Source organism: Balearica regulorum, chromosome 23 (genome assembly GCF_011004875.1).
Source record: "Balearica regulorum gibbericeps isolate bBalReg1 chromosome 23, bBalReg1.pri, whole genome shotgun sequence".
In the NCBI taxonomy this organism is placed as follows: Eukaryota; Metazoa; Chordata; class Aves; order Gruiformes; family Gruidae; genus Balearica; species Balearica regulorum.
This window is the reverse complement of record NC_046206.1, coordinates 1,526,299-1,549,841: the sequence shown is the minus strand read 5'-3', so window position 1 is coordinate 1,549,841 and position 23,543 is coordinate 1,526,299. Positions and strand designations below refer to the sequence as shown.

Below are 23,543 nucleotides of genomic sequence, written 5' to 3'. Positions count from 1 at the left end.
CAAGTGATTCATGCACTGTTATCCCTCATTTCAAAGCCATCTTCCCCTTCACAAGCACTGAACAAACTCAGTTTGCCAGCCCCAATTTATTTGGAACTGCTTGGTCCGCTAATCCAAGGCTTATCCAGTCAGGTAGGTCTGGTTTAGGTGTACAGATAAAGCTTCACTTTCCTAGAGAACATACTTTAGAATAACTGCCCTAAGTGATGAATGCAAACATCAGAGTTTCTATGAAAATATAATTTTACACATAGCGTGTATGTTACATAAGCAAGTTACAAGTATAGGTATAGGAAAGTAACTTTGAGTAAACTTGAACAGAAACAGATTCAAACCAGTGAAAAATACATGTCCTGGGTATGATACCAAGAGCGCATCCCCAGAAGAAATCCACTGAAGTCAGTGTTAGAGCAGAGCCAAACTGATTTAAAAGCAACATCCTTATCAGAGAGAAACATATGGCCAACGGCTTTTCCAACTGATACCTCTTATCCCCATGCCTAATATTCCTTAATTCCTCCAGACCCCTTTCTGTCAATCATGCAAAAGGTAAAAAGTCTGAAGAAGGCCACAGTGTCAATACAGAAATAAAGCTGAACCCAAAGTGGGTATGGGATACAGCTTATCAGAGCAGCAGTGACAGCAATTCTGCCTTCGCGATCACAGAGGGGAGCTGCATATAGGAACCCAAGAACAGAGCATTGCTATCAGTTGTCTCAGGAACCCAAGAACAGAGCATTACTATCAGTTGTCTCAGGAACCCAAGAACAGAGCATTGCTATCAGTGGTCTCAGGGGTTGTCGTCTTTTGTCCTACCTTACATGTGATGTTAGCATGGATGAAAGATACATGACTGCCAGCCCCAAAAAGCAAGCCTTTTGTCCAGTCTTGCTCCTTGTCAAACATAGCCCATTGTTGCTCTGGAGAGCATGTGTTTCCATCTAGGGCTTAGTCCTTGGCACTCTGGTGGCAGTAAGCATTAAATGTAACCATGGTTAGTTATCTGAACTGATCTAAGAACAAGAACAGGCTGTGCCCTGTATCAGCTAACAACTATTTTCTTCATGGGAAAACTGGATAGCCATGGGCAAGGCTGGATTGAAGACTTATCCATTAGAAGCTCTGATCATATTAACAGCCTCCTGCCATCTTCAGTGCTCCAAAACCAAACTGCTCATCCTTGAGTAGCAGAGAGGGATATGCAACCGGCAACTACAGACCTTGAACATTGTCATAATTTTCTCCATAAAATTCTAGCCTGGGTGTGTGGCTCTTGCTGAAATAAAATTGATGAGTAAAACCTGAAGAAAGAAACACTGGAGAAAAATTTGCAAGTCAAATACAATTGATTTCAGTATAACAACCCCATGCTTTCTTTACCAACTCACTAGAGATCATGCAACAGAGAAACTATTTCCAGGGAAGCAGAAAAATCTTTGTTTCTTTTCCAAAAGAGATGTATTCCCCCCTGCAGCCCACTGATGAACGTCTTCATTGACGAACTTTCCTACTGCTGTCTGTAACCAGAAAGTCACCATAAGAAATTGTCCAGAACAGGAGGCATGTTGTATTGTGCCAATGTGGCACAGAGATACATAAAAGCCTTGAGCTACTTCCTGGACAGTGAAGCTGCGAGAAAATAAATAGTATTGTTGCTGCCTATTAAAGCTGGCAAAAACTATAAAAGCCAGTAGGAACTAGTTGATTTCCATAGTTAAATAAAGTTATGAGCCCAGTGTTGTGTTAACAGGAGATGATACAAAACATCTCAGCATCCACTAGAAAATGAGTAGAACACAGTATAATGTGTGCAGAAATATACAGAAAGCACTTGCACTAGTATAAAAATATCCACAGTCCTCAGACAAATGTAAACTGGTACAAAATAATTCCAAGAACAGGAACATGTTTACAAAAGGACATGTTAATATAAAACAGTAAAACCAGGTTCACTGTCTCCCAGCCTCATGCATAGCACAGATACACAGGTAGTCCACGGAAGGGCCACATGTACTAAGAATGAGCAAAGCCTTGACTTGCTGTTTGACCTTCTAAGTCAACAGTGTCTGCTGCACATCACAGCCAGCACTCAAAGTACAGCTGACTAGCAGCAGAGAGGCAGAGACAGGCAATTTAGAAACAAACCAACCAACTCACAAAACCAAAACCAAAAACCCACCCTGTGGGATTTTAGGGCTTGTTCTTTCCCAAACAGTCATTTATTTCCTGATCCTTCATGCATCCTAGGAGCAGGCATACCAGGCAACTGGTGGTGTGATTTATGGAGTTTATCCTCCTGGTGTGGATAAGTGTTTGGTGGCCTTAGCAACGAGTGGACAGCAGCACACAGTGATGCCTGTGCACAGAAGTGACAAACTGTCTGCCTTGCTGAGAGAGGAGAGGGCAGGAGTGCAGGGAAAGAGGCTCAGCAAGAAGAGGGGTTATAAGTACCTCAGGGAAGCAGCTGATTTCAGCTCCCCCACAAATGAAATCCTTCAGCAAATAAGCCAGCACCAAGCTCCCACAGTCTCCATGGCAACAAAGCAAACCCAGGGTGCCTCAGAAGTGAGTACAGCTTTGGAGAGCAGATGGGAAAAGCAGGGCTAGGAAATGGAAGCCTGAGTTTGGGAGAAAGGGGGCTTTGCCAAGCTGGTGATCTTTGCTTTAGACCATGCGTAAAATCTCCAGAAGACTGTTCTCCCTCCTCAGGTTAGATTTCTACACTGTCAGTCTGGAATGTCCAGAAAGGTCACTCTGCTCCTGCAGCACATGCAAGTCCAGGACCAAAGTTGGTCAAACCTTCGGCTCACGTAACCTAGCGGCTGCTTCTGACTCATGAAGGCAAAGCTGCTATCAGTGCAAACTTAGGTAATACCACATACAAGAAACCAGACTTGAAATGCACAGATCACAGTCTGCAGCACATATTGCAGGAATGGAGAAGCAGAGGAAGGGAGCAATGCATCATTAAAGCCTTCAGGATTTAGTTGACACGACAAAGCAAGGTGTTTCTTTCCCATGGTCCTGTCATTTCAGTCTCAGAACACTGTCTGCATTTGGCTATAGAAAGTCAGATGCCAGGCATCCATGCACACAACATGTATTACTCCTTGGTTGCAGAGAAGCCCTCTTTTTTTTGGCAACTTGAATTGGACTCCTTCCAGCACACATGCTTTTTGGTCATTCTTTGAGCTCAGCAGCCAGTTACAGGTTTCCATAGTGACAAGACTTAAAAGCTTGATTAATTCTCCCCATGGTCTTCTTCCACCCAGGCCACAATTTTCCCCTCCCAACCAGGAATGATGTCATCATCATGGAAGACCTACCAAAAAAAAAAAAAAAAAAAAAAGAGTCCAGTCATATCTGGAGTCTGCACACCACTTTTCTACAGTGTGAATAGCATAAGAGGCAGGCATCAAGCCAGAGATCCTAGCTCAGATTTCACTACACAGCCCACAGAACACATACCTCATCCATTGTTCACACGTCTGAGTAATCTTGTCAGGTTTTCGGTATAAAACAAACAGATTTGGCCCCTTCTTTAACGAGTAACCATCAAGATTATTATTGGCATTTTTTTTGACAGGAAAGGTAAAATAAAAGACAGGAAACATGACTTTTCTGATCCAGACCACAACCTCTAGCTGTTTCTGCAGAATGGCTACCCAGTCAGCTGACTGTTCCCAGAGAGGGTAACCCTTGGAACTTGTCTTAATCGTGAAACAGGAACTATCCCAATAAACTTTAATGAAGCCAATCCACACCAACAGCAGCCTGAGCATAAACAGGGCTGTAATGCAGTACACACAGGAAAAGATGCCACACACACAGTTACCTCTGAAAAGCCTTTAAAAATAGGAAAATGCTTTTTGAATCAACCACGTTTGCCTGAAGCATCTCTCATTGCAACAGGTTTTATAAAGCCACTTGAAGGGCTAGCAGTGTAGTTTGGGGTTTTGCCCAGCCTGCCCTGAGCAATGCTGTGTCACTGACTGTCTTTGAAAACAGCCAGCTCTTTGCCCAAGGGGCTCGGCAAGCCCCAGGCCATTGCAAGCACATTCATCTAACTACTCTGGCTGAGGATAAAAACATCCCATTTTAGCATCTTAAAAGGAGCTTAATCTACAGTTGTGAAGTTCAGGGGGAAAGTTCAAAGATTTCATTAGTTTAGAAGTGAGGTGACCACGGTCTCCAGGGTTGTGTGGTAACACCAAATGCAAAGTGGCTGACAGCTAAATTCCACACTTACCTCCTCCTTGACTGTGCCAAACTCTGGATCCAGGGCTTTGAAGTGGTACCGGTGAGTTCCTTCACGATCAATAGCTACCTTAAAATCCTTCAGAGTCACTTCCCCTAACCTGCAAGGGAAGAGTTTGGCACTATCCCATGGTACACCGTTACTAGATTTAGCTCAAGTGTTACTACATGGCACGCAGAGCCACAGCCCAAGTCTAGCTAGGCATGTGGCACCCTGGCCACAGGATTGTGAAGAGCGTGCCCTTCCAGAAACACACCTGGCAACCTCAAGGTTTTCTTCAGAGGAAGAATTACCTTCTGATTTATTAAGAGCCACCTCAAAACAGCCTGTTTCTCTTTTGCATTGACAACCATAGTTGTTTTGACAGGAGCATCCTGCACTACATGCCACAATAGCACAGTCTGGCTGCTTTCTCTTGCTCTTGGAAGTTAATAAAACACCCAGAGATTAATCTCTTGGGCCCTAAACCAACTGCATCAGCTAGAGGACTGTGCTTTAGGCAATTTTCCCCAGACAATGATATGAAATCCAGTGCCCAAGTTAATGCACAGCAAACCTGCGCTAGTTGTGACCATACTCAGAAGAGATTAAACAAATGCTTTAAAAGAAACAAGCACCTCCCACATCAGTGTCAGCAAGGCAAAGGCAGACCTCACCTCTTTGGTATGTTGACCATGAAAGGTGTGAGGGAACGGTCAGTGAAGTACAACACTTTGGTGCAGGCACTGGTGCTCATCACAGGTGTGCTGTGAGAATGAGACATTTCTGCAAAGAAAAGAGCACAATCATTAGGGAACACTGTCTCCTGCCACAACAGGAGATAAAAGGGGTGATATCAGCAAATTTGCCATCACAGCAGAGAAGCTGGTGATGGGAAGAGATTCTTAGGAGGGTAGCTAATCACCCCTATTGGAAAGGGCCAGGTATTCCCCCGCTTGCTGGAAAAGTTTGCATTTTAAGGTAGGGTCATGATCCAACTGTGTTATTAGAGTGAAAGATTTGCCTAGCACTGTCCTACAGGATTACTGTCACATCCACAGAGGTGCTCGCTGCCACCATCTACTCCACAGACATTCTATTTACTACCTCAGCACTGGCAGGGAAACCTTTCTGGAAGAGAAAAATGACTGAACAGTACCCTGTCCAGTATAGCTACATTATCACTTGCCTTCACTTGCAGATGGGTAAGGCAGGATGAAGTGACTGATCATCAAGGCAAAAGGTTATCTGTCTTCTCCCCATGTTCCCATTCTAGTTGGCCAGGATGGGTGTTTGTGCATGGGTTTGAATTTGCTCATTTGTGTTTCTCTCTTTCTCTGGCTATTGCCTTGCTTCCTGCTTCCCTGCAATGTGCTATGCCAAAAGCTGAAGCAGAGGAAGGTTCACACTGAGAGACTCTGCAGTTTTAAAAATTCCTAGCATGCAGAAAACACTATGGACACCCATTCAAAGGTTTTCTAATTTAACAAGTCTTTGGAGACACCTCTTAGAGCTCTTTACACCCAAGGCATTCTACGTCTGTGGCTGCACAACTCGGTTTTTCTCCTCCACATTTTGTACCTCCAGGCTACCCTGCTACTGGATACAATGCAGGTGAAAGGTGGGGGCCTCTGCCTTTCCCTAGGACCTACAGTCCTCTACAAACTCATACACTTTCTAGGTGTCATTTACAACCAACACTGGAAAAAATAGCCTTCATGATGAAAATCAAACGTGGAGCTGCTCCAGCTGGAGCCAGGAAACATGGTGTCAGAAAGGGCTGTGCTGTTATGCATACATGAAAGGAGCTAGACACCGAGATGGGAACAGAGGAAGAGGCAACTGTACAGTTATCCGTTTCCACTAGATGGTGCAAACCAGCAGGAAAGCTGAAATAACATCACATTTCCCACTCATCCCAAGGGCAATTGTTTGTCATAGTTATTTATACTGCAGTACTACCAAAGTGGCCCAGGCAGACTCCCACTGTGATGGTGCTTTACAAACAGATTCCCACGGGGATGCTACACCCTGGACTCTGGACAGGAAACCTGAGCAATGAATTTAGCAGTGGGAGGGCAGGAGCTGAAAGGCACTTACTGGATTTAGGAGGCCAGGAGTCTCTACACTCATTTGTTGCTCTGCTTGCTGGTGATTTCCCCGGGATCTAGGGTACAAAGCCAAAAGAGTGAGAACAAAGTATCAATTCCCAGTTGGAGCTCTCATTGCTCTGGATTGTGCAAGGGGCAAAAGTTAAGAGCTAAGTGCCCTAAGAAGCCTTTACCCTTCTCTCTTGCCTCTTCTGTGTTTCCACACGGTACAGCCGTTCCATTAGGCTGGAGATGCCCTGCTCCAGGCTGTCAATAGTGTGGTGCTGTGGATCGTGGCCACTGAAACTATTCCTGAGGCTGCGAAGGGCATCACGAACCAGCTGCAAGTCATTTGTCTGCCCAAGAGACCACAAGTCAGTCAAACTCCAGGCTGCTTTCTTCCCTTCTAAAGCCATAGGTCTTAGGGGAAATGTCTCTTAAGAATATAATTGATTCCAGGATATCTGGAGCCCTCATCTGCAGATCCCTTACGTACACTTACCACTTGGTGGGCTGTAGGAACAGCTCCTTTCCCTGCTGTCTGGAGGAAGCCATTGCTCTGAGCACTATGACCACTGTAAGCCATCACCTGTTCAGGGGAAGATGGGTATGCCACTAGAAATGTAAGGGTTAGGACCTCCCCAAAGATCCCAATTTGTGAACTTCAAAGTGATGAGAGGGCATGAAAACTTTCCACATCAGCAATATAACTACCATCTTCTAACAGGTAAATACACTCAGTAAGGAGCGTGCAGGCAGTCCTATAGCAGAAACATGATTCCTGACATACAGGTAGAGAAAAAGAGGCAGAGACAGCTGCTACACCACAGGGCTCTGCAAGCTCTAGTGAACACAATCAATGTTCAAGTGGCACTGTTCAGGGACAGATATTGGGGCTGGCACTCTTTCCACTGAGACAGTTCCAAGTGCTCAATACCAGAGTAAACAGGACAAGGAGGAGATAAGAAACTAAACCCTGCTCTAACCATTAGTCAATGTCAGAGCTGAAGCTAGAAGCCAAGATTCTCTGGCTTCCACTCACCCCTGTGCTCCCCTCACTGTTTCATCCCTTAGGATTTTGACACAAGAGGCTAGGCCAGAGTGCTCACTGCTGAGAGCTTTGGTAAGTCAAATGCTTTGGGGAGTCTGGCTGCCTTGGTTAGGGTACTGACAATGAGATTGCAGAGCCAGGCCTCTCTGGGATGAAGTGGATGATTTCTGGAGATAGGTAACTAGAGGGTGCTGGACAGAAACATCACTCCAACAGTCTGATGTTTAGACCAAGGCTTCCCATACCTCTTCAGCTTCTCTCTTCATGCAGTGAGCTAGCAGGGCTTCTTTATGCTCCAGCTCCCACTCCAAATCCACCTGTGAGGGCAGTAGAGGAGTAAGCACAAACTGAGTCACCAAGTGCCAGTTCTCAGGGCATCAGTGCAGCCCACTTGCCCCATACCTGTTGGTAGCTGGCCTCAGAAAGCTGCCTAAGCATTTCATCCAGTTTGGTCTGATGGTGCTGTAAATGCCGATCCTTCTGGCACAGTTCTTTCTGCCACACAGTAATCAAGAGAATCAACAGGACAGTAAGGCTCACAATCATCTTCCCATGACAGGGAAGTTTATGTCGTCTGCCAGGATCAGGCTGACTTACACAATGTGTGTACTTCTAGCTAGATGTTACAACTGAGTGTCAAAGTTGTTTGTTTTTTAAAAGATTGCTCAGGTTGTTGTTGCCTGGAGTCCCCTTGCCCAGCAAAGATCCACTACTGAGGCCAGGCAACTGTCCCAGAGAAAACAGATTCCTGAGAGACCAGTGGATAATCAGGTGACCCAACCTAATCCAATAGGCTTCTGCACAAGTGTTAGATACTCAGCAAGCCATCACAGAAAAACCACGACAATAAAAGATCTGCTGTAAAAAGCTATGGGCAAAACACAACATCTGATCTCTCCATCTCATTACAAACATCCATGGCTATTGCAACTTATTCACTATCCACAGTGCCATTCCCAGAGGTGACTGAGTGCCAGGGAGACAGCAGTCACATTCATAAAACTAAAGAACCACTAGATGCTGCCCCAGCAAAGCCTCCAGTGAAGAGAGGTTCCATTACTTGGTATTCTGCCAGTAGCCGGTTTCTCTCTTCAATCTTCCTCTGAAGGTCAACCTGCACAAATAACACATAGGTGTGAGGCAGGTATTCTTAGAGAGTTAATAACAACCTCTTTGCCCCTTGTGCTAAAGGGTGACCTGAGACCAAATACCCGCAGAGTTCAAGGGAGTGTGACACATCTTAGCGTCTAAGACATCTTAGACACATCCTAGTATCTAAGGATATCAACCTTTTGGAGAGGACAGTTCCTTCCTTGCCCTTCTCTCTCCAGAGAGACACTGTACATGGCAGCCTCACCTGCCAAAGAGCAACTTGCTAACCCAGGGAGCACTGCAAGGAAGGAAAAATGCAACTGTACTGAAAACATCATGGAAAGCCCTTCCCTGTTGCAGCTGAAGGTCTTGGAGGACAGGAAGTAGGAGGGAAGAACAGGAAACTCCAGTGAGTCTCACAGCTGGCTAGTAAACTTTGCAGTTTTTAATATGCACAGACTTTTCACTGGTCGTTCACTATCCCATGACCTCAAGAACTATGCTGCAACCACCAACTCCACTGCTGAAGCCCTCAGGGCCACCAACCTCCTAACATAATCTAACCTTCAGCAGCAGAGTGACTCACGTTCTGGTTGTGCAATTCCTCCTTGTCCATGTTTGCTCTCAGAAGTTCCTGCTTTAGCTGAAGAACTGAAGCATCCTGTTGAATCAGCCTTTGCTGTAAAGCATCCTAGGAGAGATGTTGTCTGTAGAAAGGTGCAAGACAGAAGCAGAAGCCCTTCCCTGGGAAGTGACTGACCTAGACTAGTGGCCATAACACAGTGGGGCCACTCACAAGGCTGAAGTGTTGCCAAGGGCCCAAACAACCAGGAGGTAGACAGACATCTGCCCAATGGGCTCTCAGCTCTTTTGCCTTTCTCTTACCGAAAAGTGATTTCCCTACCACCATTCTAGCCATATGGGACAGAGGGATTTCTGTGCTTCTACCTGAAATTCCTGCTCCAGAAGTGGCCTGACAGTTTGCTCTTAGGGAAGAAAACAGCAATGCCTTTGGAGGGTCTTTTCAGTGGCCTACAGCTAGTGTCTCCAGCCACGCATCTGCGTCATCCAGAAGGCAGAGAGGCGCCAACATCAGCCAAGGACACAAAGAAACTTAAGCTCTCAGTGTGACCTAGTCATGCAATGAAGTCCCCTCTGAAGAGGCAAAAGTCAGAACGAATTTTGCACCTTTCACTCAGCATTATCCAGAAGCCAAGAGGTCTGCCTTGGACAGCTACTGCTGTTTGCTTCCTTCCCAGAAGCCTGTCAGGCAGCTCTAAAAATACCTCTGCTCAAGAGTAGATTATTAGTGTTCAGAACTCCAGAGGGAGAAACGGAGCAAACAGGAGCCAATTTGTGCAAATGTTGCAGCTGAAGAGGACAAGGATACCCCCATGCTCTTTTTCCCCCACTGACAAGAGTGAGTTCACTGGGCCAATCCTATTGTGCGTACCCCAAGACAGAGGCGAGGTGGGGGGGAAGCCATGTGAACCAAGCAGGCATCCTATGCCTCATATTTGGTTTAGGGGAAACAGACAAAAGAGGGGACATTTGACCACAATCTTACAGACAGAAATAGAACCCAGGAGATCTAACTCCTTGTGCCTGCCTTAACTGCAGTCTCTCCCTGAAATGAGAAACAGGCCATCTCCCAGTCCCCTAATACAACTCCCTCCACAATCTGAGATTCCTCAGAGGTGTATGGTTGCTGCTGGCCCTACTCATGGGCTGCAGCAGACTCTAAAGCTTTACTATTTATATTTGATGAAGTGTCCCTTTCCTCACCTTTATTCCCTGTAGGTTTCGAGCTTCTTGTTTGTATTTCAATAGCTCCTTCTGTAAATGCAACACAATTTGATTAAATGGCATCTTGTCACCCCTTCAGGATCAACCAAAGTAAGTGTTCTCTGTCCTCAGACACCTCCTTCAGAAGAAAACACACCCCACCTTTTCCCAAAGATCAAAGAGCATTTTAATGAGTTAGTTACAAACATGACAAAACAGTTGAGCAGCTCCCTAACCCCCTGCTATTAAAGACATGAGAGAAAAAGATTGCTTAGTTCCCCAAATCTGTCCTTCAGGGAAATGTCAAGTACTTCTCTCCTAGCATCAGAACTGGTCCCAGAGCTAGCATCAGCAGAAAGCTGAACTAAGGCAGGCTTGACAGGACAGGTTCTTAGCTGCATTTATTTCCTACTTGAAAGATCATTTTATTCAGACATGGCTAGAAACTTAACAGCTGTCCTGAATAAAGTTTTGAGAAGCTAGTAAAACCTGGATCTCTCCAGCTTTAAGAACATGCAGGAAAAATCTATTTCAGGGCTAATTTAAACTCCAGTAATACACAGATATTTGTTTTACCAGCATTGGCTTGAGGCAAAGTGGGGAGGCAGCATATATTTTTCTGGTGCTATTCCAAAAACTTTTATATTAACTGCTAATATGGACACAATAAACACTTCCCAGTCAAGTGTTGTGAGTGCTCTCCAGGTCCATGAATTATGGTCTCAGGGAAGCAGATATCTGTGCTCCTGGAGGGATGGAGATCCCACACAGCAGACTATGGGAACAGAGTTGGAACCCTAACACATTATAACCCCCACGTCCTCTGTTGGGTTGTCCACCCCTCCTGTCCCTGCCCCACTCCTACACACACACACACACAAAAAAAAAAAAAAAAATCAAGTAGGACAGAGTCAGCAAAGATCTCTTTCCCCTTCACCTGTCCCCCTCTAACCTTTAGGTCTTGATTTTCTTCCACACTCTGGTCCAGGCGACTTTGGATTATGATCTGAATATAAAATACCACGGTTATTATTGTGCAAGACACCTGCCTGTGGTAGAACAGTGCAAAGGGTAGGTTAATCAGAGAACTGTAGATATAGCAATGTGCTTACCAGCTGCTCTTCGGGGCAGGCTCCACGTTCACAAAGTTCAAAGGACCCTTCCTGCTCATCCTCAGGTAAAGACCCATTGAGCAACAAAGCCTGGTTAGATGAAGGAAAAGAAACCTCCTCTTCAGGGGTTTCACAGGAAAATAGGCTAGCTGCAGCTCTGGCTAACAGTCATTCATTTTAACAGTTTCTAAACAGTTTTATTTTCCATTTCTGCTGACTTATTCCCCTCAAAAATGAGCAGAATTTTTCAGGAATGAACAAGAAGATTTATCTCCTGAAAAAGCTCTCCCAGATATCTGTCAGCCAATACTCTTCCCCATAGAAAGACACCAAAGACAACAACTCAAATTTTCAGGGAGTGAAGTCTGTCTCACGCTTCAGCTTAAGGGTAGCCTTCACTAAAATAACAGATTTGAAGTCTAAAGTGGAGACTGAACCAGGTTTATGTTGTAAGGCTTCTCTTCTGGAATAAGACTGAAGTGTCCCCTGCTGAAAGAAGCCATTCTCCTAACCACATATCTACGAAAGACTACAGAAACACAATGTTCAGGGAAGCCTAATTCTGTTCTACACTGGACAAGACCGAGACACATTCAGAACTGTTATCCAAGTGAGGGAAGAGCCCTCACCCGCAGAGACAGTGAAAATCTTAAGCTATGTCCTGTGCTTGAGGAAGGCTGCTAGGAGCACAGCATCAACCCCCTCAGCAGCTCCAAGGTAGCCCAGATGTCTGCAGGAAGATGCCAGAATTCCCACAGTAGACTGAATCCAGCCTGAAGGAAGGAAAATAGTGCACTGTAAGAGCTGGGACTAGCAGGACCGGGCCAGATCTCCAGCAGGGTATACCATACTGGTTTTCTCTAGCTGATGGCTTTTACATTGACTTTTTTAACTTCCAGGACTCAGGGGACCTGGTACATGCCAGGATGCTGCATACAACTGGACACATTGGAAAGAGTCATGCCCCTCTCAGTTAGCTTTCTAGTTTATTTCTGTTTGAACTCCATGGCTAGAAAAAAAAAAATCCTGTTTGCAGTAATACTCCAGCTCAGCCCCAAAAGTCTTCAAGGCTGACAGGTCAGGTTCTGCCTGCTGACACAATCTTCCACCAAAGAGTTGCAACTGCTCCCGAATAGCAAATAACAATCTGTATTCAGTTAATGCAAAAGCTCTTTGGAAAACTGTTTCCTGAGTGCATCCCAAAGTCTTCCCAGCAGAACACTCAAGCAGGAATCACACAGGAACATAAAAAGCTGCCATGGTTTTAGCGCCTTATGGGGTATATGTACATCAAGTCCCTGATATTTCAGCCAAACTCTCATGAACTTGAGGCTTTTAAGTATTGAGCAAGAGGGGGAAAATCAATTAATCAAATCCAATTTCTTGGCTAGCAACATCAGCTGCCTCTTCCTACTCCCAGGGGATGATGGGGCAGCAATACCAGCTGCTTACCCTCACTTCTGAAACATGGAGCCACGGTTGGAGGAATAGGACTTGCCAGTCCCTCCAGTGCCCCCTCACCCTGCTCCCAGTGGGCACATAATGCAACTGGATTTTACCAGTAAGCCATGGAAATTTTTTTTTTTTTTTTTTTTTTTTTTGAGTCTTTTGTTTCCTACCCATTGTCCACAGGGAAAGTGCACACCCCCCACCCCCACCCCTCTGCCTCCGCTGCCTATGGTTCTCACACAATCTCTGCTTTGTTTACTGGCACATAAATATTTACAATTCGAAGACAGTATGGTTCCCAGCACAAACAGAAAGGAATATTCCTGAGAGAGTTCAGGGTCTTTACCATATGGATCAGGGGCTCTATTCCCCATGTAGAGTCAAACACATTGGGCTGAGGGTCATTTGGTCAGGGAGGGACTAGAACAGGGCAGCAAGGAAAAGGTCTCGCAAATAAATAGTTGCATAGAGAGCATCCCAAATATTATAGTTCAGCCTAGCTCACTGAAAGACTGATGCAAACCTGTGTGACCCCAGATCAGCTCTGTGAATCTTGATTGATTTCCTGACATTCCTTGTCTCTCTGCATTACTTCCAATCACAAATCACAGAAAGACTGCTGTATTCTCTCAGGCTGCTAACAAAACTTGCAGGCTGTTAAATGCCCTGGTGAATAAGGGGAGTGCCAGTCGCAGCATATGGGAGAATACTGCTGCATCCTTACCATTCTGCACAGTAACATACGTGCTTTGCACAGTGACAGCACATACAGTTAACGTAGCATCACAGGATCTGGACTCCAACCAAAAGGCAACACAGACATAATCACCTTCTAAACACAAGCTTTGTTTTAGACACTCTACAGTGGTTCCATTCTTACCCGCAGTGTGCCCTTTGCCCTCTCACAGTCCACCTAAATTACTATCAGTGAATATTACTGATCTTCAGTCTCCATAGCAATATAATTTTTCTCTCCACTCCCTTCTCTCTCCCTTCTTACTGAATAAGGGCCTCAAATCATGTCAACACCAAGTTTTGGACAAGCCTGAGCTAAGAAAAAGAAAAGGTTGTGCCCAAATTGCAGACTGATGTTAGTTAAAATCTCTTCTCTGAAAACTTAGGAAATATACTAGGGCTAGGGAAGTTGCAAACATCTTTCCTCCTTCCCTAGGCTCTCTTGGTTAAGTATGCCACACAATGATGGAGGACAGGCACACCCTGCCTCAAGCAAGACCGTGGCTGGATCCAGCTGTCTTCTAAATTGCATCTGGGACATTGGAAGGGAGGGTTTTGGCATTCTCCATTCTGGAAAAAGTGATCAGCACCAAATCACAATTGCAGGAGTCAAGAGAGACTAAACATTGCAAGAAAGGAAGATGTCAGAGTGCTTAGTCAGTAGCATTCTGTTGCTGGATAAGGCCTCTGCTGGCTGCAGCCAATATACACTATCCACAATATCAGAAATAATTCCTCATTCCTGAGGAACTCTTCTGTGAAGAGATTCATCCCACAGGGTGAGACACAGGGAAGAGCCACTGTCCCTATTTAATCAAGGTGACCCAAGAGACCTCACTGTACTAGTATTCTTATTCAATTCTCTCAAGTTCCAGGCCAGCGTCTCAGCTACAAGATAACCTGTCTTCCAGCTACAGCTGGTGGGAAGAGAAATGCATGTGGAAGGGAACCAAGCTGAGAAGAAAATCTATTACCTGCAAACCTGAAATCATCTTCTTTGCTTCCTCCATTTCCTTTTCCAAATGGTCCTGTTGTTCCAAAAGCTGCTCCTCCCATGAATTCGCCAAATATGACCCAGGGTTCCCTGCTTGCCACTCAGGCTGGAAACGAGATTCTGTCTCTTCTGGAAGAGAGAGCAGCTGAATGTGGTCATGACAGACAGAGGAGTCCAGAAAAGACTTGTACCACACAATAATTGCCTGTTGTCTACACTAGCTATCACTAACAAACCAGCATGTCTTCTAGTCAGTATCAAGGAAGTTGCTACAGGTATGACACCTTGCCTAATCTCAAGTATTCATGCCTCGTTCCTTATGCAAAGGAAACTTTCCTGCATACACATATATTAAAGATAAGCATCCTTCCCCTTCATTAACTTTGCTGCATCTGATTCCTCAGTACTGGAGATTTCAAAGCACATCACAGAGGACAATCTACTGCACCGTGTGTGCTAAAAAAACACCTAAAGGGAGAAAAGCCACTGTGGGATTTGAAGAGCATGTCTTAGTGTTAGGGGATGCACCAAGGACCCACTGAAGGCAACATTAAACAGTATTTCTACTTGTCAAGTAACATGGCTTTCCCAAGGTGGACAACACACCTAATTCTGAAAAAAACTTTTCTCTTAATAGCCTTGCATGTCTTTTCTGATCCCCATAGCGTAAGTTGGATCACTGGTTAACTATCATCCACTGTCTGGCCCAGGAATATAGATCTTTTTTTTTTTTTCTTCCTTAAGAAGGGATGAGGTTTGATGAAGAATAATCATAGCAGTGACCAGAAGTGAAACTGGACAATGCAAGCTACTGTGCATCTGTAGACATGCATCTGCAATATCCTACTGTACATGCAGCAAGCAGACATAGTACTGCTAAGAATTTAAGGAAGAGCCACAGCCTGCCAGCTACTTCAGCCACTGAGACAGTCTGTCAAATACTTTCGAAGGAGCACTGAAGCAGAACTACATTGGTTGAGGCAGCAAGGCATTTCTTAGGAGAGCTTCTCTGTTGTTTGCTCTTGGGATGGATGCTAACCAGAAAGAGTTATTAGGCCACATTCCTGAGAAGGAAAAGAAAGCAACAAAAAAATAAATCACCTCAGGAACTTCTTTGAAAACCTTTCCTTCAATCTGCATGAAAATTTTAAGTGTAAACTGAACTGTTCAACTCCTTGCCAAGAGCCACTCGACCTATGTACAGATGTGCTATAAACACAGACCCTTACACAAAGTCAAGTTATGCATCATGGGCTTGACAAGCTCACGTGGACTCTTTCTTTAAGGGAATTTTAAATGGTTTTTTTTTCCAACATGGTCTAATGCGGCTGTGATGAAAGCATTCACCCTACAGTGCAAATTACATATGACCTTTAATTCTTCTCCAGAGCTTTTGATTTCCCAAGCATTATATTGCAAGCCTCACAAACGTTACCATATTATGGCATTATTGTAGTGTTAAAAGTTTTGGGATTTAGTTCTATGTGAACAGATACTTAGCATCACATTCTCTACATTCGTTTCAGTCACTGAGGAACTTTTCAGCAAAGTTTATGATATAAACAAATCCCAAAGAAAGTGTGAGCTGTAAAGCATTATCTGCAATGTACTTGGTTTAGTTTCTATTTCTTCAGTGGGGATGATCACAAGTCTTTCCTTCTCCTCTGATGGGGCTACGGTGCATTCACTCTTCGCACTATGGATAGGACTAGGCGATGTAAGACTGCAGAGGAAAGAAAAAACAGCTACTTTAGTGCGGATTGACATCCTCCTCTTCTAAGATAAAAGTAAATATGCAGAATTTTGAAAATATTTCAGAATTGTTGAAACTAAGAATTATCTGCATACTAAAGAAGCCATTAAGGAACCAAACTGGGCATGTAACTTTTCCATTACTCTACATCAGTGTCATAGCCAGCCAACCGATAAGTAGCACAATGTCTCTCCAGTTTCCTTAACAGAATGCGAGTTTCAGACTGGCAACACAGAATTCACATATACTCACACAGGGGTAAGACCACAATCTACTGAAGGTCTGCTCAGAAACAGTTTACCACGAGCTTTGTGTTCATACTGCAAGCTGAACAAAAAGCCACCCAGGCTTGCTTCATCTCTTGCTCCGGCTTTCAACAGCATCACTTCACTAACTTGAAATCCCAAAGGCAAAATATTTTTCAAGTCAGATACCACTCACTCAAGTTCTTAGGTTAAAACTTCTTGAAAGTACCCACATATTTTCATCGGAGCCGTATCAGCTGATTGTGAGGTTCATGCATATTTTTTTTTCAGAAATTCTTCCTAAATGCTTCACCCATACAACCTCAAAAGGTGGCTGAAGCTCACTGACCCATTCAATGTACCTCTAAAGTCACAGGAACTAATCCGTGCAAGCATGAACAGGAGTTAATTTTTCCATTCTCCTCAACACAGAAACAGAGGACAGAACAAAAAGAAACAGTGTGGAAATAATATAATAGGTTTAGAAAAATAAGACACTTTGACAGCTCGCCTTCCACATCTTCCCAGCACTGCTGCTACATATTCCACAGCTGTCACAGAATCAGAAAAGCCTTGCAATAGAGATGGAAATGACTTGCTAGCAGCTCCCTTCTAGTCCACTCCCACAGGCAGTAGTGGCCTACTCATTTATATTACAGACCTTCAACCCATCTACTTTTAAAGGTCCAGACTAAATGGACTTTCACCCTCTTAAAAGGAAAGATGAATGCAACTTACTAAGTGAAAGAATAACCATCTTCTAATGGGGAACTCTATGAGCTACAGTACCTGGTTTTTCCTGCTCAAACAGGGTGTGCACGATTGTTAAAGAGGCCCAGGCCACCTGGCTTTGCTCAAGGATTTACCTTCAGGAAGGCTACCTCCATTACAGCAGTCACTGATTAGGCACATTTTGTATACAACAACTGTAACCAGCCCCCTGCTCCTGCTTGTCATTGAATGGGTGCACAGCATAAAATCAAAATAATTGTTTTGGAGCCCAGAAAGTTCTATTGGGTTTGCATTATATAATAAGGGTCAGAGGAAAGCAGGAAACTTTCAAACAGCACAGGTACAAACAGGAAGCCCAGCTGATCTAACATGTCCAGTAACTCTGACAGGAATTTTACTTCCTTCTAGGAACAGATCTTGATATTCCCCCCACATATTCTCAGCTGATTCTCTGAATGTGCTGTCATCCTGATAATGCCACTGAGAATTGCATTGCCGGTTCTCATCCATGCAAAAGATGAAAGAATGATAGCCGTCCCAGAAAATCAGTATTAGCAACTGTTGGGTGAGAAGGTGCTGAAACTGAGGGATTGGCAAGAGGAGGGAACTGGAAAGAAGAATGAGCAGGCCAAAAAAAACCCCCACCACCCAGGGGATACAAAGCTTAGAAACAACATTCCCCTCTTCCAAAGTATGCTCTTCTCAGCACTGGATCCACAACCCAAAGCAAATATAAAGGATCCCATCTGGGGCAGGGGGGTGGGGTTAAATGGTAACTACAGGTCTCCAGATAGACAGTTTTATAGATAATTGCCTAGGCATTCCTATGTCCACAGTCCCCTTTACAGGCAGTTTCTCTGTTTTAAAAGGCCAGTGGGTTCACGTGGCATCAGTGACAACCTCTCAAACCATACCAAACAGTGAAAGTGTCACTGAGATGCACTCAGATGAAGCAGTAGCACAGGCCAGGTGGCCTCATATATTCTGCCATCAAGTTAATACTGGAAACATTTCTATGGTTTTTCTATCAGTCACCAAACCCGTTAGAGTATGAAATGTCCACTGATGCAATTTGTTCTTTAAAGTACATAACAATTTGTGATTAATGCATGCCAAAATAAGTGCTGGGAAATTAAAGCTATTTAAGACAGATTCACGATGCAAACTGTTCCACTTTATTCCTTCTACCAGTTGGTTTCTTAACCCATATCCTTTCTCTACCGAGTCCCAGAGTTGCCAGTGCCTGCACAGTCAAGGCTTTAGGGCAACAGCCCCAGTGATAAGTCTGAATTCTCATAATTTTAATAAACACCCCATCCCTGCTGTTTCAAATGACAATGGCAACAATCGCTCACCATTTGACCTGCTTCCCTCCCATGATCCCACTTTAACCTTTCGCCTCACAGAATCCGTTTCCCGGGAAGCCTCAGGATTCTGGCTACAGACATGCCTTGTCCCTTCACATGCTCAGAATTCAGTGCAGAAGATGCCGGCTCCTGTCAAACTACTGGAGAAATATTTGCAAGCCAGACCGCTTCACATTAGCTGAAAAATTCACAGCAGACACAGAAAAGAAAAAAAAACCAAACCAACAAATAAAAAAACCACCACAACTCAGGGTCTCGGAAGAAACCATCAGATGGCAGATCAGCAGCCCACACACACGTATTTGATTCCAGAGTCAGGGAATTCTGTCTGCAGTCTGGGTTTTTCTTTTGCTGGTTTTCCTCTCGGGTTATTTGTCTCTTGCTGCTGCATTTTGGTCAGCTGCACACCCAGTTGTTTTCATCACAAGGACTGCGATCCTGGATTGCCAGTGGTGTTTCCCATCCCATTCTGCCCTCTTTAGACTCCAAGCACCTGATGCAGATGCCAACAAACAGCCAAGAGAAGGTGCTCCTGCAAGCAGTCAGTTCCCTGCTCCTCCAGGCTTGGATGTGGTCTCGGAAGATGGCATGCAGCACTTCCCAGCCCTATGCACGGCTTCCTCTTCCTTGCTATCTCCAGCTCCCTCTCCCTCCTGCTGTCACACAGGCTGTGCAAGGCAGAGCCTTTTCTCTGAGATGCCTGGCTCTCAGTGGGGGAGGGAAGGCTGGTGGAAGGGGAGGGGAAAGGGAGATGGATGGGTGAGGGGCTCAGTGGCCTCGGAATCCATCTGATTTTGGAAAATTCTCCATGAATCATTTCAATTGCCTTTGCTTATTAGAGCTTTTGTCTCTGGGAATTCTGTTATTCAGGCTGCGAGCTCTCTTACTGAAGAGTTAATGCAGAAATAAGCTGATGCTAGGCAGGGGATGCTGCTCTGGGACAGACACAATTAGATGGAGGGGGATGGCTGCAGTTAGTAACCACATCTCTCACTAATTAAAAAAAAAAAAAAAAGTGTGGCTTGTTTCTTTAAACCAGTTCTCATAGCTAAGCTAGTACATTTCTCTCAGGAAGGAAAGAGAAACAAGCATCTTGTTTTCATCATGAAGCCTTGTGTCAGCAGAGGACATCCCCAGGAGCTGGAAGGCAGATAGTTCCCAATTTCTTTGAGTATTTGAGTAAATCACTGATCACTTACATAAAGATTCTCACCATACTATTTCCTATCAGCAATAATATCACTATTACCATATGGTAAGAGAACTCATGACATTATGGGGAAAAAAACAAAAAAATACAACACACAGTGATTCAGGATGTGCAGAGAAATTTTCACTCACCACCAAAATATATACAGCCACATATGAGCAAACAGCAGTTGTCTGACCATCCATTATAGCGTCAAGAATACTCATAAAATACCACAGCTACCTTAAACTGAAGAATGAACGGAGGGAGTAGCATGTTTCACTCACTGTCCTACTGAGATCACAGTTCAAGAGTCAACACCAAAGTCCTGTGACATTAGCCATGAAATCCTGTTGCCAAGACCAGAATTTTTACATGTTCCCTGGCATGACAACTTCAAAAGTACACTCTCTACTGACATCACGTGGAGGCAGTGGTCCAATACTGGCTCACGTGGAGTTCCCACAATCTTCCAGATGTGTATGTCTGCATTTATAAACACAACCTCACAATGATACACAGCAAATTTCGGGGATAAGTACTATTGTATTTTTTTCTCCTCTGTTGGGCCAAGCAATCTGTCCTAGGAAAATGAACCTACTCACTCCTGCAAAAATTGGGGTGGGGTGTGTGTGTGCTGGTTGAGGCACTCTCAAGGACCAGCCCAGGCAGGACAAGAAGACAACAAAGCAGAGTTGGGGCTTACACTGGGGACAGGAAAATGAATCAAAGAGAGCTGCAGCTATGCCCATGCAGCTCTGCCCTCTTAGTCCATTCTAGAAGAGATCAAATGGAGCAAAGCATCATATCCAGAGGGAGATCTAATATGTTCAGTTACACAGTCCTTTGTCTTCAAGCTAGTTTCTTGTTCTCTGAGGAAAAAGGGAAAGGCTGTCCTTTACTATGAAGCTGGATCAGCTCCCCCACCATAGTACAGTTTTTCTTCAAAAGCCCCTTCAGCTACGCTGTCTCTCCTATGTCCATGAAAACAAATAACACAGCCATGTGTCTTCCCTCTCCCCTCCACTGCTCAAGCAAATTGGGGCAAGAAGTTTGACTTCTGCCTGAAAGCAAAGGGTAGTAAGAAGAGCTTGTAAGGCACCAGTGTAACATGCTGTAACTGGCACATGCTGCTCAGGTTCACAGCCACAAGTTGTGGCACCTCCTATTGGAAATGTATTATATGCTGCCATTCTAACCAATCCTGTCTTCTACAGGTTCCGTTTCCTTAGAAAGCCTCCACTAACACCAGCTTGACCTTTCTTAACTTGTGCAGTCAAGAACCTCAGTCAAGGCTACAGGCTGTTTATAGCACGAGCACATACTTCTCAGGATCCAAGTCCTACTTCAAAGGGGAGTCACCTCCAATGGAAACCATATCGAAGTCTGATTTTCAGGCTTCGCAGCAGTACTCAGAAGATTTTTCAGTAAAATAATTAAATTCTGCACTTTAGATTTACAGTTATCTAATTTACCCTTCCATCCCCTAGACTTTCAATCTAGAGACAGTTAAAGGTGATGGATGAGGGCATGATGGCAGTGAAGACAAAGCTGCAGTTCCCTCCTGGCACCATATATCTGGATTAAAGGCTGAAGCATTCCTGTAACTGCTGTTCAAATCCACATGCCCCCCCCCGCCTTCATCTCCATCTCTCTGCAGGGCATGAGGTTTGTTGGTTTAAGTTCCTTTCCTCCACATCTTTTCCACCAGCTCTGAAATATTCATCCCTTGCACCCTAGCTACTCTGCCCCTTCCTTTCTGTGAAGTAGGACACAAACTCCATTTCAGCATCCCTCATGTCAGCACTCCCTCAAAAGGCTCCACCTGTACATCCAGGTTCTCAGTAAAATCTTTACCTGTGTCTTTCCTAATCCTATTCCCCCCCAATGTCACTGAGGGATGCTGCAGAGCTTTAGACAATTGTAACTCAGAAGTTACCAGCTCTTATCTGTGTGATCACATCATGAATGAGATCAATTTTATCTGTGGGAGTAATGGCAGTAAACCACTGCTTCATGTTGGTTCCTGAGGCTTCATTCTCCAAATCAGGCAGGAAAGTGTATGCTGGGATTCCTCTTTTCTATCAGAGCTAACCAGATCGCAGTGATAAGAAAGGGCACTTTAGGGAATGTCAAAGGACCACGAAGGGACACATCTTGGCAATAAAGTTCCTTACCTGGAAGAGTGGGACTCCAATGGCATATTCTGCTGCCCTTCATACTGCTGCACCAGTGCTCGGACACTCCAGTAAGGGTTTTCAATCTCCTCATCCATGCTACTATTTCTGGAGATAATAATCATAGAATGAAGGAAGCCTCAAGTGATAGGAGCAGAAATTCTTCTTGTCACCAAAAAGGAGGGTAGGAAAGCTAATGAAAGGAAGGTTAAGAAGGACAGGACTAGACTAATTCTGCAACTAGAAAACTACAGAAGCTCTGGGAAGACAAGGAAAAGAACAGAATTTGCAAACAGCACAAGGACTGGCTTTTCTGAAGAACTCCTGGCCCACAGCCTTTGCAAGAGAAGCCTTTAATATTTAATTTTTCAACAAATATACCATGTCAACCTCATTTCCAAACTGCTTCACGAATACTCCCTTGAGCCAATATAATATGGGCAAATGACCTTCATCTGTGTAAATTAAACCCTCAATAGACCACCATCTGGCTTGCATTTAAATGTCATTACTGTTATTATTATAATCCACATAGCACCTTCTGCAAGTGTTAAATGTGCTTTTCAGAATTACATATTCCTTCTGTACATGGATCATCTCCCTTCTTTATCACCAGAACTCCTCTGCTTACATGGCAGGCTGCATCAGCTGATTAACAGCACACAACACTTTGCATCTGCCTATATAGCAGTAAGCATATAATGGGGTGAACAACAATGCAGAAGACAGAATGGACTTGTACAACAGGCTCGATGCCTCAATTCTGGAAGCAACTGCTCCCAGATCTGTAACCAATACCTGTAGTTAAGACCTTACTTTTGTTTCACTTGAAATGAGAATGTCTCCAAGTAGACAGCAGCAAGAAAGGGTACTATGCTCAGCATGAAATGGGGAAAATGAGGCAGCAGAATTCCCCCTGACTTGGCCATAAAGAACTTCCCCCCCCCCCCCCAGTGAGATAACAGAGATCCAGCAGTTATTTTGCTGCAAAACCTGAAAAGAATCCGGGATACCTGCAGTCTTCATCATGAAGCAGCCAGACTAGGTCAGTACTCCCCTTTGTTAGGCCACTGTCTATTTAGGTTTCAGCGAGACAGCAGCAGTTTGTCTCTGTTTGCACAATAGGAGAGCTACCTTATACCAGGTATCATTAGGACAAAGAATCTATTTTAAAATATACTGTGTCCATCTGCTAATGTGACGTGACCTCACATAACCAGGGAAAACTCATTACCTCTGTCTGTGCCGGAAAACATCCCGGCCGGATTGCAAGACATCTTGACGAACATCTGCCAGAGCAGCCACCGCCCCTTGGGCCACTGCAGCAGCTGAGCGAGGCCTGTGACTAGCAGATGATGCTGACAAGCTCTTCCCCACCATGCCAGCAGGGCTATGATTCATTGCTCTCCCAGAGCCTGGTTTGAAATGAGCAGCTAAGGCCAGGATCAGCCTCATGGTAGATTTCAAGTTCCCATCAACAATATCTGCAAAATGCAAATAAAGCCAAGGAAAACGCCATTAACATGAAGTCCCAC

The 23,543-nt window shown here is 44.5% G+C and overlaps 1 protein-coding gene across 3 annotated transcripts in view; it reads right to left on the bottom strand.

Moving 5' to 3' along the window:
- Positions 1-225: 225 nt before the first annotated feature.
- Positions 226-23,543, bottom strand: part of DIXDC1 (DIX domain containing 1) — a 51,322-nt gene continuing 28,004 nt past the window's right edge. For 2 of the 3 annotated variants that reach the window (XM_075774352.1, XM_075774353.1), the window contains 18 exons: positions 23,243-23,492; positions 22,009-22,116; positions 16,156-16,268; positions 14,526-14,674; positions 11,368-11,457; positions 11,208-11,261; positions 10,256-10,306; positions 9,057-9,161; positions 8,439-8,492; positions 7,781-7,873; positions 7,624-7,695; positions 6,830-6,916; positions 6,522-6,683; positions 6,338-6,404; positions 4,915-5,023; positions 4,250-4,358; positions 780-3,322; positions 226-704 (listed from right to left, as the gene is read on the bottom strand). In XM_075774352.1, the coding sequence (XP_075630467.1) occupies positions 3,242-3,322; positions 4,250-4,358; positions 4,915-5,023; positions 6,338-6,404; positions 6,522-6,683; positions 6,830-6,916; positions 7,624-7,695; positions 7,781-7,873; positions 8,439-8,492; positions 9,057-9,161; positions 10,256-10,306; positions 11,208-11,261; positions 11,368-11,457; positions 14,526-14,674; positions 16,156-16,268; positions 22,009-22,116; positions 23,243-23,492 (1,754 nt within the window). In that variant the 3' untranslated portion in view covers positions 226-704; positions 780-3,241. Of the gene's footprint in view, positions 705-779; positions 3,323-4,249; positions 4,359-4,914; positions 5,024-6,337; positions 6,405-6,521; positions 6,684-6,829; positions 6,917-7,623; positions 7,696-7,780; positions 7,874-8,438; positions 8,493-9,056; positions 9,162-10,255; positions 10,307-11,207; positions 11,262-11,367; positions 11,458-14,525; positions 14,675-16,155; positions 16,269-22,004; positions 22,117-23,242; positions 23,493-23,543 lie in introns of those variants that run through there. The other variant, XM_075774354.1, reaches the window with a different exon arrangement.